General features: G+C 31.9%; 1 protein-coding gene across 1 annotated transcript in view; it reads right to left on the reverse strand.

Moving 5' to 3' along the window:
• The window catches only part of LOC145284538 (thrombospondin type-1 domain-containing protein 7A-like), a 1,985,627-nt gene that overhangs the window by 480,342 nt on the left and 1,489,875 nt on the right, over nt 1-15,410 (reverse strand). The window contains exon 8 of the mRNA XM_080133436.1: nt 11,001-11,057. Within this exon, the coding sequence (XP_079989562.1) occupies nt 11,001-11,057 (57 nt within the window). The remainder of the gene's footprint in view (nt 1-11,000; nt 11,058-15,410) is intronic.

Raw genomic sequence — 15,410 nt, forward strand, 5'->3', positions numbered from 1 at the left:
CCGCCGGGTTCGATTCTCCCGACCGGCGATAATCGTGACACCTTACACTGATGATTTTAAAATATAAATTAAATTTGTTTCCTCCTGGAACAAAGTGGAACGTTTATATGTATCCATTTAAGACGTTTTACCATTTAGATTGGTGTATTGGTGTATATATATATATATATATATATATATATATATATATATATATATATATATATGAGTGTGTGTGTCTGTGTGTGTGTGTGAACTGCTTATGGCACAAGAGTAGAGCTTAGGTTGGTTTCGTTTCTTCGAAATAATGCGTTAAGCCAACTTTCTATATAGTTGTATTGTCACATACACACATGCATATATATATATATATATATATATATATATATATATATATAGAGAGAGAGAGAGAGAGAGAGAGAGAGAGATATTTTGTCAGATTTCTAGTCAAACATTATTTAACTTTGCTTCTGACTAACAAATGGTTGTTATTGTTGCACCGTGTTATTGGCAATACAATAAGGTACTCAGCAAAAAAATTATTCAAGACAATAGTTGTAACAAATTACTTAGTCCTGTTGGGATGACTGCTAATATGGAACATTTTTAAATAAAAAAATGTACCTTATGTTTCCCATTCGAACCATGTTTATTTCATCCCTGAAGAGTTCCATATTCCCGAATTTTAAACTTTAAACAAACGACTGATGAATATATGCCATACTTTTGCTCAACAAGCAATATTTCATATGTCTCTTGAAACTGCAGGTATCAATGTCTAATCTATCTAATACTGTATATTATCATATGTAATAAATATATTATGATTTATTAAGAACATAATTTCCGATCACGCTATGCAATCTTTCCCAGTGAGTTTAAAAGGAGACAATGTTTGTAAACAAAAAGTGAGAACGGTACAAAATATGCTCAAATTTAATACACAGAAATTTTTTCCCTCGTCATTTTTTAAAGTTCATTACTGAATGACACATGCATAATTCATATTTTATTAATAAGTTATAGTTAAATTCTACTGATAAGAAAAAATCTTATATATTTTGCATGATAAACAAATGCTGTAATATAACAAATTTAATCTAGCACGTTGACTATATTTTCTTCATAATGTATAAGCTTGAAAAAAAATTATTAATAAATTTTCTGACTTCTACCAATCTGGAATAAATGTTTCGCAATGGGTTTACACGAATGAAACGGCTGTACTAACCCTAAGGTGGGTTTAACTTGCATCCTCCAAAGAAGCAAGTTTCATAGAAGTATGAAATTCACAAGCCGTCCCCAGTCGCATGCATATCCCCGTTAGAGAGAGATAACGGCGTTTGTTTGTTTGTTTTGCAACTCTTACAGGGAGGTGTTGACGTCTCACGGGAATTCCCAAATTTGTCACCCATTTGGCATTCACAAGTTGGTCACATATCTAGTACTAACAAGGCTAAACGTTGCTTAACTTCAGTGATCTAGTGAGAACGAAATGTAATCTGATTGGGGACAAACTTTACTTCATTTAAAATATTAGATACATAGATGGAATATGTGATCATTACGTATGTGGTTGCCTCATTCATCATTTGTTTTCTGGCACATTCTTGCTAAAATTCTCTTTGACATCTAAACCTACGGAAATAAATAAATTTCTATCAGCGAATGTAAATGACAAAGTTATATGTATAGACATTAAAATAAAAACTATATATGTTCTCCTCTGATTTATATAGACTCTGGATAACGGTCAGCTTTTCCTCGGCCTGATATTTCGTTTACTTAAGTTGGCGTCGCGTAAAATATATAATATTCAAAACTGCTTAATATGACAGAAATCTACTGCAGTTATTAAAAATATACAATAGTTTTTAATCTTAACACTGTTTTTTTTTATTTGGCCCTTATTGAAAATAAGACATTGGCAAACACACATTATATATATATATATATATATATATATATATATTTATATATATATATATATATTTATATATATATATATATTTATATATATATATATATATTTATATATATATATATATTTATATATATATATATATTTATATATATATATATATTTATATATATATATATATTTATATATATATTTATATTTATATATATATTTATATATATATATATTTATATATATATTTATATATATATTTATATATATATATATTTATATATATATATTTATATATATATATATTTATATATATATATATTTATATATTTATATATATATATTTATATATATATATTTATATATATATATTTATATATATATATATTTATATATATATATATTTATATATATATTTATATATATATTTATATATATATATATATATTTATATATTTATATATATATATTTATATATATATATTTATATATTTATATATATTTATATATATATATATTTATATATTTATATATATATATTTATATATATATATATTTATATATATATATATTTATATATATATTTATATATATATATATATATATATATATATATATATATATTTATATACTCACTTTGTGTATGTGAGTTCCTTCCCCGAAGGTTCCCAAACGGTTGAGCCTATCTTTTGCCAATTTCACACAAAGCTAATTTATATGTCTGTACAAAACCTATTCAAGAAGACTGTCAGATATACATTCCATAATTATGTTAAATAGAAACCATTGATCCTTAAATTATAATTTTTTTCTTATAAATAATAGTCACCCCTCGCCAAACTTTCATAAGAAACACCCGTCTAACAGAAAACGCTATCACTAATTTACCCCACTCTTTATCTGTGCCTAAACCTAAACGTAGATTCCATGAGCAAATCTTCTTTATTAGAACAGAACCCCTATGGAATTGTCTTCCGTTTTCCTGCTTTCCAGCTGACTACAATATGGTTGTCTTCAAGTCTAATGTAAACAAGTGTTTGGTGAGCCGTTCCATATAAGTTAACAAATTCACCAGATTTCCATTACTAACTTACTATATTGCCCAATTTCTACTGCACACTCTTTAACCCTTATCCTCGAGTGGCGTCTTGGCCTTGATACGTTGTGATGCTTATGTAAAAAATAAAAACAAATTCACAGGGGAATATGTTACGTTACACCAACAAGGAGATAATATCTTAGCAAATCAATTCTTCTAAAAGAACAAAATTATTGACATTTGAAGATATATCTGAATGGTAGAGCATTCGACTATAGATCAGATCTGTTCCTACCTAAGTGCATCTCACTATTTTGTTTTACCTTTCTCTTATTAATCAGTTACATTTACAATAAAAGAACAGCTACCATTAAAAACTTCACCGCAAATCATTTCTTCGTTTCCATATTTTAAAACTGAAAAATCACTTTTGATTAATGTTTAAAGACATTCATTATCAAGCCCAAATATCAGCCGATATGATATTGTAAACCACCCCACACAGAAACTTGCTGAACAACATTATCATAATTATTTATTTATTTTGCGAATTAGTTGATCTGGCAAAGTATTCATCGTAATATATAATAATAGAGGATTGATTCAATAATATTACATACGCAATCTGCATAAATTAAAATATCATGTTTAAGTGTATTGTACGACCGGGCTACGCCCTGCTGCTAACTAGTATATATGATATATATTAATTTTCTATCAATATATATATAAACAAAAATTATTTAAACAAAGATGCATCAAACCAATTACATACAGCCCATATTATGACTAATTATGTTTATCATCCAAATTACGACGTTTGTGTGTAGCAAAACAGATATTGAAAAAAAAAACGCTAGACAATGTTTTGTAATGTGTGAGTATAGTTGTGTGATATAAACTAACAAATTACAGTGATACGACGCCATAAAATAATCCATTAAAGATAATTCATTAAACTGTTGGTGACTATTTTCATGTCCAGTGAATGTTTTTTTTAGTAATCTGTAAATTTTACAGTTAAATCAATTTAAAAAATAATAGCAATATCATTTAGCCAATAAATAAAAATGAATTTGCGAACTCAAACACTTCTTTAATTTGCAATATTTATGCATTGTTCACTGGGTGTTTTAATGGTTAAAATAATCATAAGTTAACAAATCAACAAAAAATGTAAAAGAAAAAAAGATACTGAACATTCTATCATTAGGTTTATTACCACACAGCAAATAAATAAATGATCTTGACGATATGTGATTTGCTCCGGCGCGTGAAATAATTTGTTCAGCATAATTACATCCATTGTTGTGTGCTCCATTCTTCTGATGGAAGGAAAAATTTATTTTTTATTTAATCCAATTTATTACTTGCATTTTTATTGGCTAATCGCGTTTGTTGTAGCTTTCTGATTGGCTGATCAACTTGATCAGCGCTTTGCATATTTCGGCGCTTTACGTCAGTTTCCGATAGAGTCCAAGTGGACATTTACGAAAATCGGTGAAGATGTACCGGTGTACCAGTAACGAAAACGTAAAATCATATACTGAAACTTACATCATACTTGTGATGGAATTAAAACATTTAAAAAAAATGTTTTAACCTGATCTAAGAAATATTTAATAAAACCTTTTTAATTTTAATTAAATTTATGCATAATGAGCAATGTTACTTCAGCATCCTCGTCTTCATGATAGTACTGACACATGTCAAGATGTAAATTAGAATAAACAAAATATATTATAATTACAAGAATAAAGGCATATTGTGTAAGTGGTTACTGTGAATTGAAGGCCAGATTTGGAGACGAAATCCTAAGTGAAAAGTTGTGTAGTAAGATGTTTGTTTGGATTACTTTAAAATTTCTACACGTCAATATTGTCAGGGAACATCGAGGGAACTCCAAGGAACATGGAGAGAATTCCAAAGACTAACGGTTCGCGGAAAACAGCTATTAGAGTAGAAAGTCTTCCAACATCTATGGATCTCTACAATGAATGGATGGGGATTAGTTAATTGTAGGATTTATCGTCTACTACTACTAACAATAAAAATTTATTTATTTTTTTATTTACAAACTGTTATCCTCATTTTTATAGTTGGTGTTTCACAACGTTTCGACCAACTATTTCTCTGCCCTTCGTCAGGTGGTTAACCGCAATGGGATAGGAACGTTGATTCTCTTAACTGAATCCTCAGTAATGACTAGGTCTATGAAAAGAGAATATTCTTATCATTGTTTTGACTCTTGAGTATATATCAGACACAGACACAATTAATCAATCGAGAACCACATCACTTTATCTAAAAACATATAAGATACTGACTAATATATATTCAAGAGTCAAAATAATGAAAAGAATATTCCCTTGTAATACCCCTAGTAATTAATGCATTGTCATCTCACCACATTTTGGCCAACTAATCTTCTGGTCAGCTTTGGGTAGGATTGAAACCACCATCTTCAGACAATGCTCATTTGGAGCCGTAGAGATTCGATGACTTTATACAGTGTGCTACGGGCCCTGCGGGGCGATCAAGATTGGATTTTTTGGTTTTATAGATCCAAGGTTTTCGTTCATATCTGGTCCATACCGAATGGTATATTATTTTATTATTGGAGTTCTTTGAGATGAGTATATTTTATATTTATTTATTTACGATATTATCAAATAAATAAATGTACAAATTACTCCTTTCAAAAGATTCCAATCATAAAACACTAATAATATTTAGCACAAAAGCTCGATTGTTAAATTATTAAATTATTTATCTATATGGCAGTAATCTTCTTGGTGGTAAATAACGATGGCTAAGTGGTTAACGGCACGAGCTTATATCTGCCAAGTTCAAATCCAGTTCGCTTTACAAAACCACTTTTATTTAAGATGTTGACAACCTTCACATGGTCCCTCCTATTATTATCGGAATTCTAATTAAACAAAGACAAATACTAAGATAAGTTACCAGTTGAGAAAAAAAATGGTGGGAACCTTCTTCCGTTCCAGTAGATCTCTCACTCCTGATGCCTTCTCTACATGTATAAGAGCCAAGTGCGTCCAATGACGGTCTACTGTTGCCAGCTTATCCTGCCTTGACAAAGTTCAAAATAGACCTCGTAGCTTAGTGTGTGTGTGTGTGTGGGGGGGGGCTTTTCTCTTCTCTGCAACCTCTTCCCCACAGAAGAGACGTTCCGAGCCTGTCTCTGCTTTATCGTTATTTTCATGGCAAGTGTTCATCTCAGCTTCAATCTATGGTTCCCCCTCGCCAAACTTTCACGGAAAACACCCGTCTGGCCGAAACCACTATCAATAATTTCCCACCCTCCTTGTCTGTGCCTAGACCTAAATATAGATTCCAGAAACAAAGCTTCTTTCTTAGAACTGCACGCCTGTGGAACTCTCTTCCGATTGCCTGCTTTCCAGCTGACTACAATCTGATTGTCTTCAAGTCCAACGTGAGCAGGTTCTTGATGAACCATCGCCCTAAGTAATCCAATTTACAAAATTCCCACTACTTACGCTTACTACGCTATAATCACATTGACTGATGTATACCTATTAATCCTTATCAATGCCTGGAGACCACTCGAGAATAAGTGGTGATTCCTGTGTAAAAAAAAATATCACAGGTTATATAAATAAACTTCGTCCTAGTGGCTCTGCAAGTTAAAGAGCGACTACTAATCTTTAAATGCAATGAACACAAATCCTAGTAAGTTCATTGTGATCTTCGTATGTCAGAGATTGGCCGGCGATGACAAATCGATTCCAGATTCATATTTCAGACTTCTAATAATGAATTTAACTTTTCTATAGTTTAAAAAAAGATTCACAAAATACTGTTAAGTAGGCCAATACCACACGGAAGGTAAGGGTAATTAGTGAGGTTTATTACGACACAGCAAATAAAAAAAGTACACAGTGCTTATAATAAAGCAAAAGAATGTTATAAAAACGTTTGGAATCTGCGATATTAATATTGTGTAGTGATGAAAATTAACTCTGACTTATTTTTACTTTGATCTTAACTAGATAATCTCTAAAGGGAAATGTGTGTGTCTGTGTGAGTTCGGTCCCTGCACACCCAAAAACGGCTGGGCCGATTTTTATTAATCACAAGAAGGTACTTTATATGCCTGGCAGTGTTCTTAGATAGGGTTGCATCGGAATATCTTCAATAAGTATCGATAATTGAAATAATTCAATGTAATAAGGAACATGCGATTTTAGCCAACGTTAACACCTTACACAGCCTAACATCACAGGTGCATCTGAGAAGTTTTATTACACAAGCCGAAAGACCCGACATATAAAATCAGCAGTAAGTTCTTTGATATGATAAAGGTGCCTTCGAAGTGAATGTTTCTGTTTAAAGCACAACTGCACCATGATACTTGACGTTTATTTTAGACATAAATTCAAGTCATTATCACCGCACAAACAGTAAGGCCAGGTATAAAAATCAATATTAGGTTATTTGATATGACAGGAGCGCGTTCGAAATGAATGTTTCTGTTTAGAGCACAATTGAATCATGACACTTGACTTTTGCATTTTAAACTTCAATTCAAGACATTATATATAAAAATGATTTTATAAAATTAACAGTAGGTTCTGTACAGTGCAATATAGACTACAATATATTGTGGAGTAAGTCACTGCATAAAGGCATGTGAAACTTCCTTCCGCTGCACCGCGACGGTCCCCAAGGAGAGCAGGCAAGCAATCGATTTGAAAAATGGGCGATTTCTCCGAATTCGAAAACAATAAAAATATGGGAGTGTGAAGCATTTGTCGATCATCATTCAATCCGGGACAACGACGGGTCTCTGTGTTAGCCTAGAATATGAGAATGGTAATCGGACACTGCTTTTAAAATTGTAGAAAGGGACAAGCATTGTTGCTGATTTAGCACTTTTGCAGCTAAATCTGGAGACTATTCTTTAGAATCTAACTTGTAAAATTTGAATCTCACAATTAGTAGTTGTTTTGCGGTAAAATCTTAAGATTTCGTATTCATTTCCTCTCTAGTCATCATAAGAAATTGTTGCTATTTGTTAACCTTCCATTCATGTTACATGCAGAACAGTAGTAGTTGTACATTTCAAGAAAAATTTAATATTTTAAAATACCTCCAAGCTCTCTATATAAACCCTAATCCACCACGACTTTAATTAAGAAATTTAAAGTTTAATAAAAGGTTTATAGACACGCAACTTTCTCATGAATTACGTCCCTTGTTTGTTATTGTTATTCATATTAAATACATATACTAGATTATTTTAATTATTTGTTATGTTATGTGCGTATATCTAACAATATTTTCACTTTTATAGATATATGTGCGAGGACAATTTTCAACCTATATACTCAACGAATTTTTGATCTAAAAACTTCACATTTGGTACATAGGGTATATAGACATATGGAAAACTTGTTAATCGGTTTTTATCTGGAAAGGGGTCTGCTAAGGGGCTAAAATTGAAAAATTTTCAAAGAGATAAAAATACAATTAACTCTACGTACAAACTATTTCACGAATGCATATGCGTGAATCATTCACAAGATAGCTTCCTTATGCCAAGAATAAGTAGGTTTGAAAGCACTTTTTAAAAATCATGTGAAGCTGGCCAAATGGTTATCGTACTTGACTCGCTTTCTTTAGGTTTTGTTTTCGATCTCAGCTAGGGTATGTTTCTTTTTACGTACAAGAAATGAACTATTTAGAAAAAAAATAAAAACTGAGACATGCGTAAATATGATATTTTAATTCACATATAATACTCGCACGCACATATTTTACAACCAGGCAACGCCGGACGGCCTGCTAGCATTATAACAAAAAAATGTGTATAGAAAACACAAAAATATTATGAATATATACAAATAATATTTCATGTAAAAGATGAAAGTCTAAAACCTAGCGGTTTTCTAGACATTTTTGTTCCAATCTAGCGGCTTTTGAAAATCTCTGTTGGCACAATGCAAGAAAGGTCAGAATCAGTCTTGAAATTCATTCTTGAAGCAGCTTATTGATTCTTGAATTAGGAAGCAGGCAGTTATGAGTGACTAAGTCAGGTGCCAAAATCTATAATCAGCCTAGAGATTATATTCAATCAACTATAAATCAGTGAGAGAAAAAATATCTAGACTGCCAATTATCTGGAAGAAATCAACTGAGTTTACAAATTTTCAAAAAAGTACAGGTTGACCCCAAAAAATTGCTATACATGGAATCGTTAATAAAATGTATAATCCTTTTTGATATTTAATATTTGATACAAGTAAATTTCAGTCTATGCACGACTTATTCACCAGGTTTCAATTAGGAATGTCCAACAGTCTTTTTTTTTTCATTCAAAGGTAAAAATGGTGATAATGTAAGTTATATTCTATTTAATTTAGTTTTATGCCAAGAGGGCAAAAAGCAGATTGAATTCTCGCTGAAAATTCATATTTTTTCTGATTTTATGAATTGTTAACTGTAAGTAATTGATATCAGTTAATGAATATTCACGAAGCTTAAATTTCTTTATATGGATCCTTTAAAATACTTTAAACTACTCTAATGTGGAACAGCCTCCTATAAGAAAATGCAGATATTTCCGATTGGTTCTTGATTTGTGCTTCCAGAAGATTTAGGCTTTTTCATTCACATTCTGCAAATGATCCATTTTATCCGGTTAGCTGTTGTTTTTTTTTTTATGGAAATTTATCCAGATAGAACATGAAGCCACTTGGTGTAAGAAGCTAAAAGAAAAAAGCCCACGATAAGTGTTGACTGATTTCGATTTCATAAAACAACAATCCTTCCCCCTTTGTCAGAAACATCATTCATGGAGCATGAGGACTAAAAGAAAAAAAGAAAGAAAAGCGAGAGTTATGAGGCAGCCAAAAGTAAACCTAAGGTCCACTTTTTTTTTTTTTACTAATTTTAAGGTAAAAGTCGGAGTGACTGTGATGGCAAGCTTTTGTCTAAGACAATGGCATTTCACATTTAGTCTGGTACACTGCAGTATTTGCTGTTGCTATACAGTTCGAAGCTGGAGTTGGCTCTCTGAATGCAGGCCTAGGTGGATCATAAGGAGACCTAGGTTTGCCCAGTTACCAGGGACCTCTTCTCGGCATTGCAAACAAACTCTGATGGAAAGGCAAGCCAATATAATCAGTTTGTTTGTTTTGTTTTACGACATATTAACCTTTTCAGGTTATTTAATGCCGAATCCAGTGATGTTGAAGAGCAATTTTTTAATAGAGTATATTTGTTTTTGTTTTTTTAAGTCGGTTTCTATTTAACCCATAGTTGGGACCCTAACAGGTACTACCAGTCCGGGTCAGAGTGGATCTGGGAGCAATGGCAATTAAAAGGTGGCTCCACACTCCCCAAAGTCCGCAGGCTGGGGCCTCACCATCTGATATAGTTTAGGATCATATCCAGGACCCCAATATAGTTAAAGTCAGCAAAGCTGCAGGAGTTGCCGGAAAGGTATTGCAGTGCTTCATCATCTGCCTATCGGAACTCCAAACGGGATCTTTTCTTGGGGTTTACTGTCTTAGTCTTTGCCTTTCCCAAGGCATCCACAAGGCAGTAACTTACCCCAAACAATTCTCTTCTTCGACATAGAACTCTGTAACAGAAGGACGGCATAAGTCCAATTCTATCTACTTTTACATTTTACATCGTGCACTATACAAAATTATGTATAATAAACTAGTCAATAAACACAGCCATATAAGAATCAGCATTTTTTTATTATAAGTGTCATAAAATGCACAATCAAGCGAACATTCTTTTTATAAGGAAGATAAGATTTAACAAAGCATTTTTATTCTCACTCGGAATATTTTATTTTTTATTTTGGTGGGTGGTTAGAGAAGCTGTTACGTTTTACTAGAAGAAAATAAAGGAAATTAAAGTTTTCGCTGTCCTTTTTTTTTCTCATTAGATTTATTTATAAATAGAAGAAATAGCAAACAATAGGTTGAAGAGGGAGAGGTATATTAAAAGAGAAATAAGTTGGAGTTTCAAAATGCAAACCAAACTACAAAAAAGCAGGCCTTTGTATACCTTCCGTCATAGGCACCCCAAGTTGAATGTAGCCTTTGGATCTGCCCGTAATGATCTCTAAAAGAAACAAGTAAAATAACTGTTTAATCTGATCCACAATGACAGGGTGTTAGTATTGTAACCTTTAAAGGGGTTACAACATACAATTATGATGTAATGAGAAATGAAGGATTATTTATTTTTGTTTTTTATTTTCTTATTAGTTTGTCCAAGCTAAGAAGAACCATCCTATTAGATACCAAACACTCACTTGCTATCTCATATATTCCAACCGAGAGATCTTTTTAAGATTCTGACCGCTTTTTTAAGTGCAATTGTTTGAATCTCTCTTGCACTTTATTCACCGGGTATATTTGCCAGGTATTTTTGAAATTCTTTTACACGAGTCTAGTTGTTCCTATAATTACTGTAATGACCGAGAACTTGGTAAGATTTCAGTTTCTTTTAATGTCATGCATAAGACCTTGGTGTTTCGTTATCTTTTTCAGCTTAGCTCGGTTTGACACGGCATCATTGGAGACACTAACTTCTACTAAGGTTTCTTCTTTCTCGTTCTTGTCCCATAAAACTGTCAGGTTTTATAGCTCTGTTTTCAAGCTGTAAGAATTGAATAGTCAAAGAGGATGGTGTATGACCCCTTTGCAACTGTAGAATAATGAATAGGTGCTGACAAGACTTGCTACTCCAACGTCCAAATTCAACATCAATCAAGGCTTTGAAAAAGCAGGATTTTTATTTTAAAACCGAAAACATCCCATTTGTATATAATGTGACAATATCAAAAGCATATAAAGTTAAAAGGCGACCATTTATTTATTTTTTATTCATTCTTTTTGACTACACGTGACCCTACAAGCTGTACAAAAAACAAGTTTGTACCAATTGTCAAAGCCTTTAATCACAGACGTGTAACTTATCTTGCCTTTGGTAGCATTTTAGACAACATGTATATAAGGATAAAAAGGTTTAGAAATTCTATTATAATACCTCTTCTGGAACTAATTTCCCATAAAATTTTATTTAATATCGTTTCACTTTTTAGGTCAAAACGCAATCGTGGATTTTGTAAACAAAAAAAAAATATGCAAACGTAGGTTGAAACCAAAACCAAAGGACAATAAGTCAAGCACGATAACCATGACGCCAGCTCGACACAATTTTAAAAAAGTGTTTTCGAATATACTTATTCTTAACATAAGTAATCTGTTATATGAACGTATGCGCATTCATAAAACAGTTGACAAACAGATAAAAATCCGATGACCCCTATGACCCAATCTTTCAATTTTGACACCTTTCTTTATGTCTTAATATCCTATAATACCTTATATTCAAAATTTCCTGCCTGTAGATCAAGAATTCGTTGAGTATATAGGTTGGGAATTGTCCTCACACATTCGCATAGTTATAGGTATATAGTTAATATTCACGTATGTCTATATTTCATCTTAATAAAAAAAAAAATGATTAAGTAGGAAAATAGATGAGCAAGAAAAAATTCAAAACTATGGAACTTATTAGTGAGCACGATCTATCTGAGAGCTTTTATTAGATCTTTTATTTTTACCGAGTTCGTCTTAAGGACATCCCAAATCCTAATTATACACTACAAGTTTAGAGATGCAAGCTAAAGTCTAAGTTTGCATCAGGCAAGACAAAATACATAAACTGCGATCAAAACAAAACGTAGGACGGTAATCAGAAGAAATGCAGTCAAAGCAACAGAGTTTTATTCATGAAAACCGAGAAAATACATCAGCCAAAGGATAAGTTGATTAGTACACCATATCGCGATAGGTACATTGAAAATAATCAGTTTGTACTTAGGTGGTATCGCATGAAAGAATAACAACTAAATTCAGATGATTGTAAGGATTAACACACATTAATGATCTCAGGTGTTCAGTTATCCGATAGTGTTATAATAGATAGCGTTGAGCACTGAAAGAATGAGAATCAAGTCAAGCAATTAAGCTGAAGTGCGAACCGAATTTAATGTGTGAAGATATTGAAGATGCGTGGATGGAGGAAATGTACATCCAAAACTACCAACTTTTATTGATTTTAATGTCTTAGTAAAACTAGAGGAATGCCAATTCTTTAGTTTCTCTTAATATTAACTAGCCTGTCTGCTTGGTGTTGCCCGGGTGTTTGGAGGTGTGTGTTGAGAAAAAAAAATGTGGTAGTAGGTAGGCAGTCTCGAACCCGTACCACGAAGGAGGAAAAGAGCGTGAAAAGAAACCCATCGCCAAACCGGAAATATTGAAGGTTTAAATTAAGGCTAGTCAATCGAAAAAAAGTGGATTACTTTCGAAAATATCGGCGAAAAAAAACCGACCCATCCTTGTAGAAAAGTGCGTACTTGAGGGTGAAGGAATTAATGTTTTCAGCCAATTTTCCGATATTTGCTGTCCGAAGGGTCGAGCTCCAAAACCCTACAGATCTCGTGAAAATCTGTCGCCACTGTCAAAAGTTTTAGCCAGACATACATACATACTTACATTTAAGGAGACAGGTGATATTTACAGTATAGATAATAGTAAAACTAGAAAAGTACCAGTTCAACGACGTGTAAAATGTATCCCTCAAACAGAACAGTTTTATACTCACAAGAGCAGATTTTTTGCAACACAACAGATTATAGCTAAAAGACCTGTAGGCCTGAAATTTTTAAAAAGCTACGCGTCAGCAACTTGCATGTGAAACTGGGCAAAATTAACAAATACAAACTTCTTTTTTTCTCCTAAAAAAAGTTTGTAGAGACTTCCAATAAAAAGGAAACTTACAAACAACGTCTGTGTCGATTTTAAAAGTAATAACAGCGTTATACAACGTCAAATAAGAGTCGGCATATCATCTCTGATATCCTGTTTGTAATATACAAAGAAGCCTGACAATCAGTTGGCTACATTGATTTAGAAACGTTAAGAGAAGCAATTTTTGGATAAAAAATGCAGAGGCGATAAGGTAGGATACAAGAGAAAAGATATATGATACAAGAAAAACTCTAAAAAAAGAGCTTAGACACAAAAATTTTGAAGACTACTAAACTTTCTGACATATTTCAGACTGCTAGAAATCGTCAAGCTCATGACTAAAAGAAGCAAGATAAAAATGGATGATGATAGTGATTATTAGGGCTGTGACAACAGCACTTTTTATTGTTTTGACTCTTGAGTATATATCCATTAATATCTTCTATGTTTTTATATAGACGGATGTTGTTCTCGGTTGATTAAGTGTGTCTAACTGTGTCGGATATATACCCGAGAGTCAAAAGAATGAAAAGAATATTCTGTTATCACAGCCTAAGTGATGATAAAGCTTGATGAACTTCTGAACGGGTATGTTCGTTGAGCCATGTTTAGAGGAGCAACCCCTGCATAGGAAAATGCCGAAACCTTGAAGTGGAAGGTCAGAGGAATATTCGACAACTCAGTGATCTTCAGATTTGATACCATTTAAATTTTACTAAGATCCTTATTTATAGTTATGGCATACAAGTTTTTCTAACATTGAAGATTGAGATTGTAGGCTGTCAGTAAGCGTCAGATGTCTGACCAAGAAACATAAAATGAAAAATAAGATGAGAAAATTGATGTTGATGATGAGGATACAGTTATAAAATTCAATATTTCATGAAAAAAAGTTTCTTTTCATCTTTTGGTATGAAAATCAATTTGTTTTTATAGAGGAAATGAAATTAGATCAGGTGAATTAAAAAATTCATTAAACTTTATCAGGCAAGATTTGATAAAAATGTCAATATTTTGGCAAAAATCCTGACATAATTGGCTGGCTTACAACTCATCTTCTGAGTCTTAATTATTTGCTTAAATGGGATAGAATCTAATACATATATATATATATATTTATATATATATATATGCATACACACACACACATTATATATATATATATATATATATATATATATATATATTGGTCAATATATTCTTAAATGGGAGCTTCTGCCCCTATTATGACCCCTAAAATTCTTTAAAATACTCCAAAGAAACTGAAATTAGTTGACGTCTAATTCCTATTGTTGAAATTTCACAAAGATCGGAGGTATATGAATATTTATGAAAGTCTTCTACTTGTTACTTGCCTTTTGTGTGTGAAACTAAATATAGACAACCTTACTCATCCTTACGCCTATGTGTGCTTCAAAATTCATGATGATCTGTTAATTATATCAGGAGTGAATCATGTACATGCACATATAAATATATACACAAATATATCTTTGTATAAAGGCAGAATACAAATGCACACACACACTCACATTACATAATTATATATATATATATATATATATATATATATATATATATATATATATATATTTCCACAGCCAGACAAAGTCGCATCTCACAAGAGCTAAGAAAGGCAACAAACCGGAAGTCC

Source organism: Euprymna scolopes, chromosome 9, assembly GCF_053919585.1.
Source record: "Euprymna scolopes isolate OS-2025 chromosome 9, ASM5391958v1, whole genome shotgun sequence".
Classification (NCBI taxonomy): Eukaryota; Metazoa; Mollusca; class Cephalopoda; order Sepiida; family Sepiolidae; genus Euprymna; species Euprymna scolopes.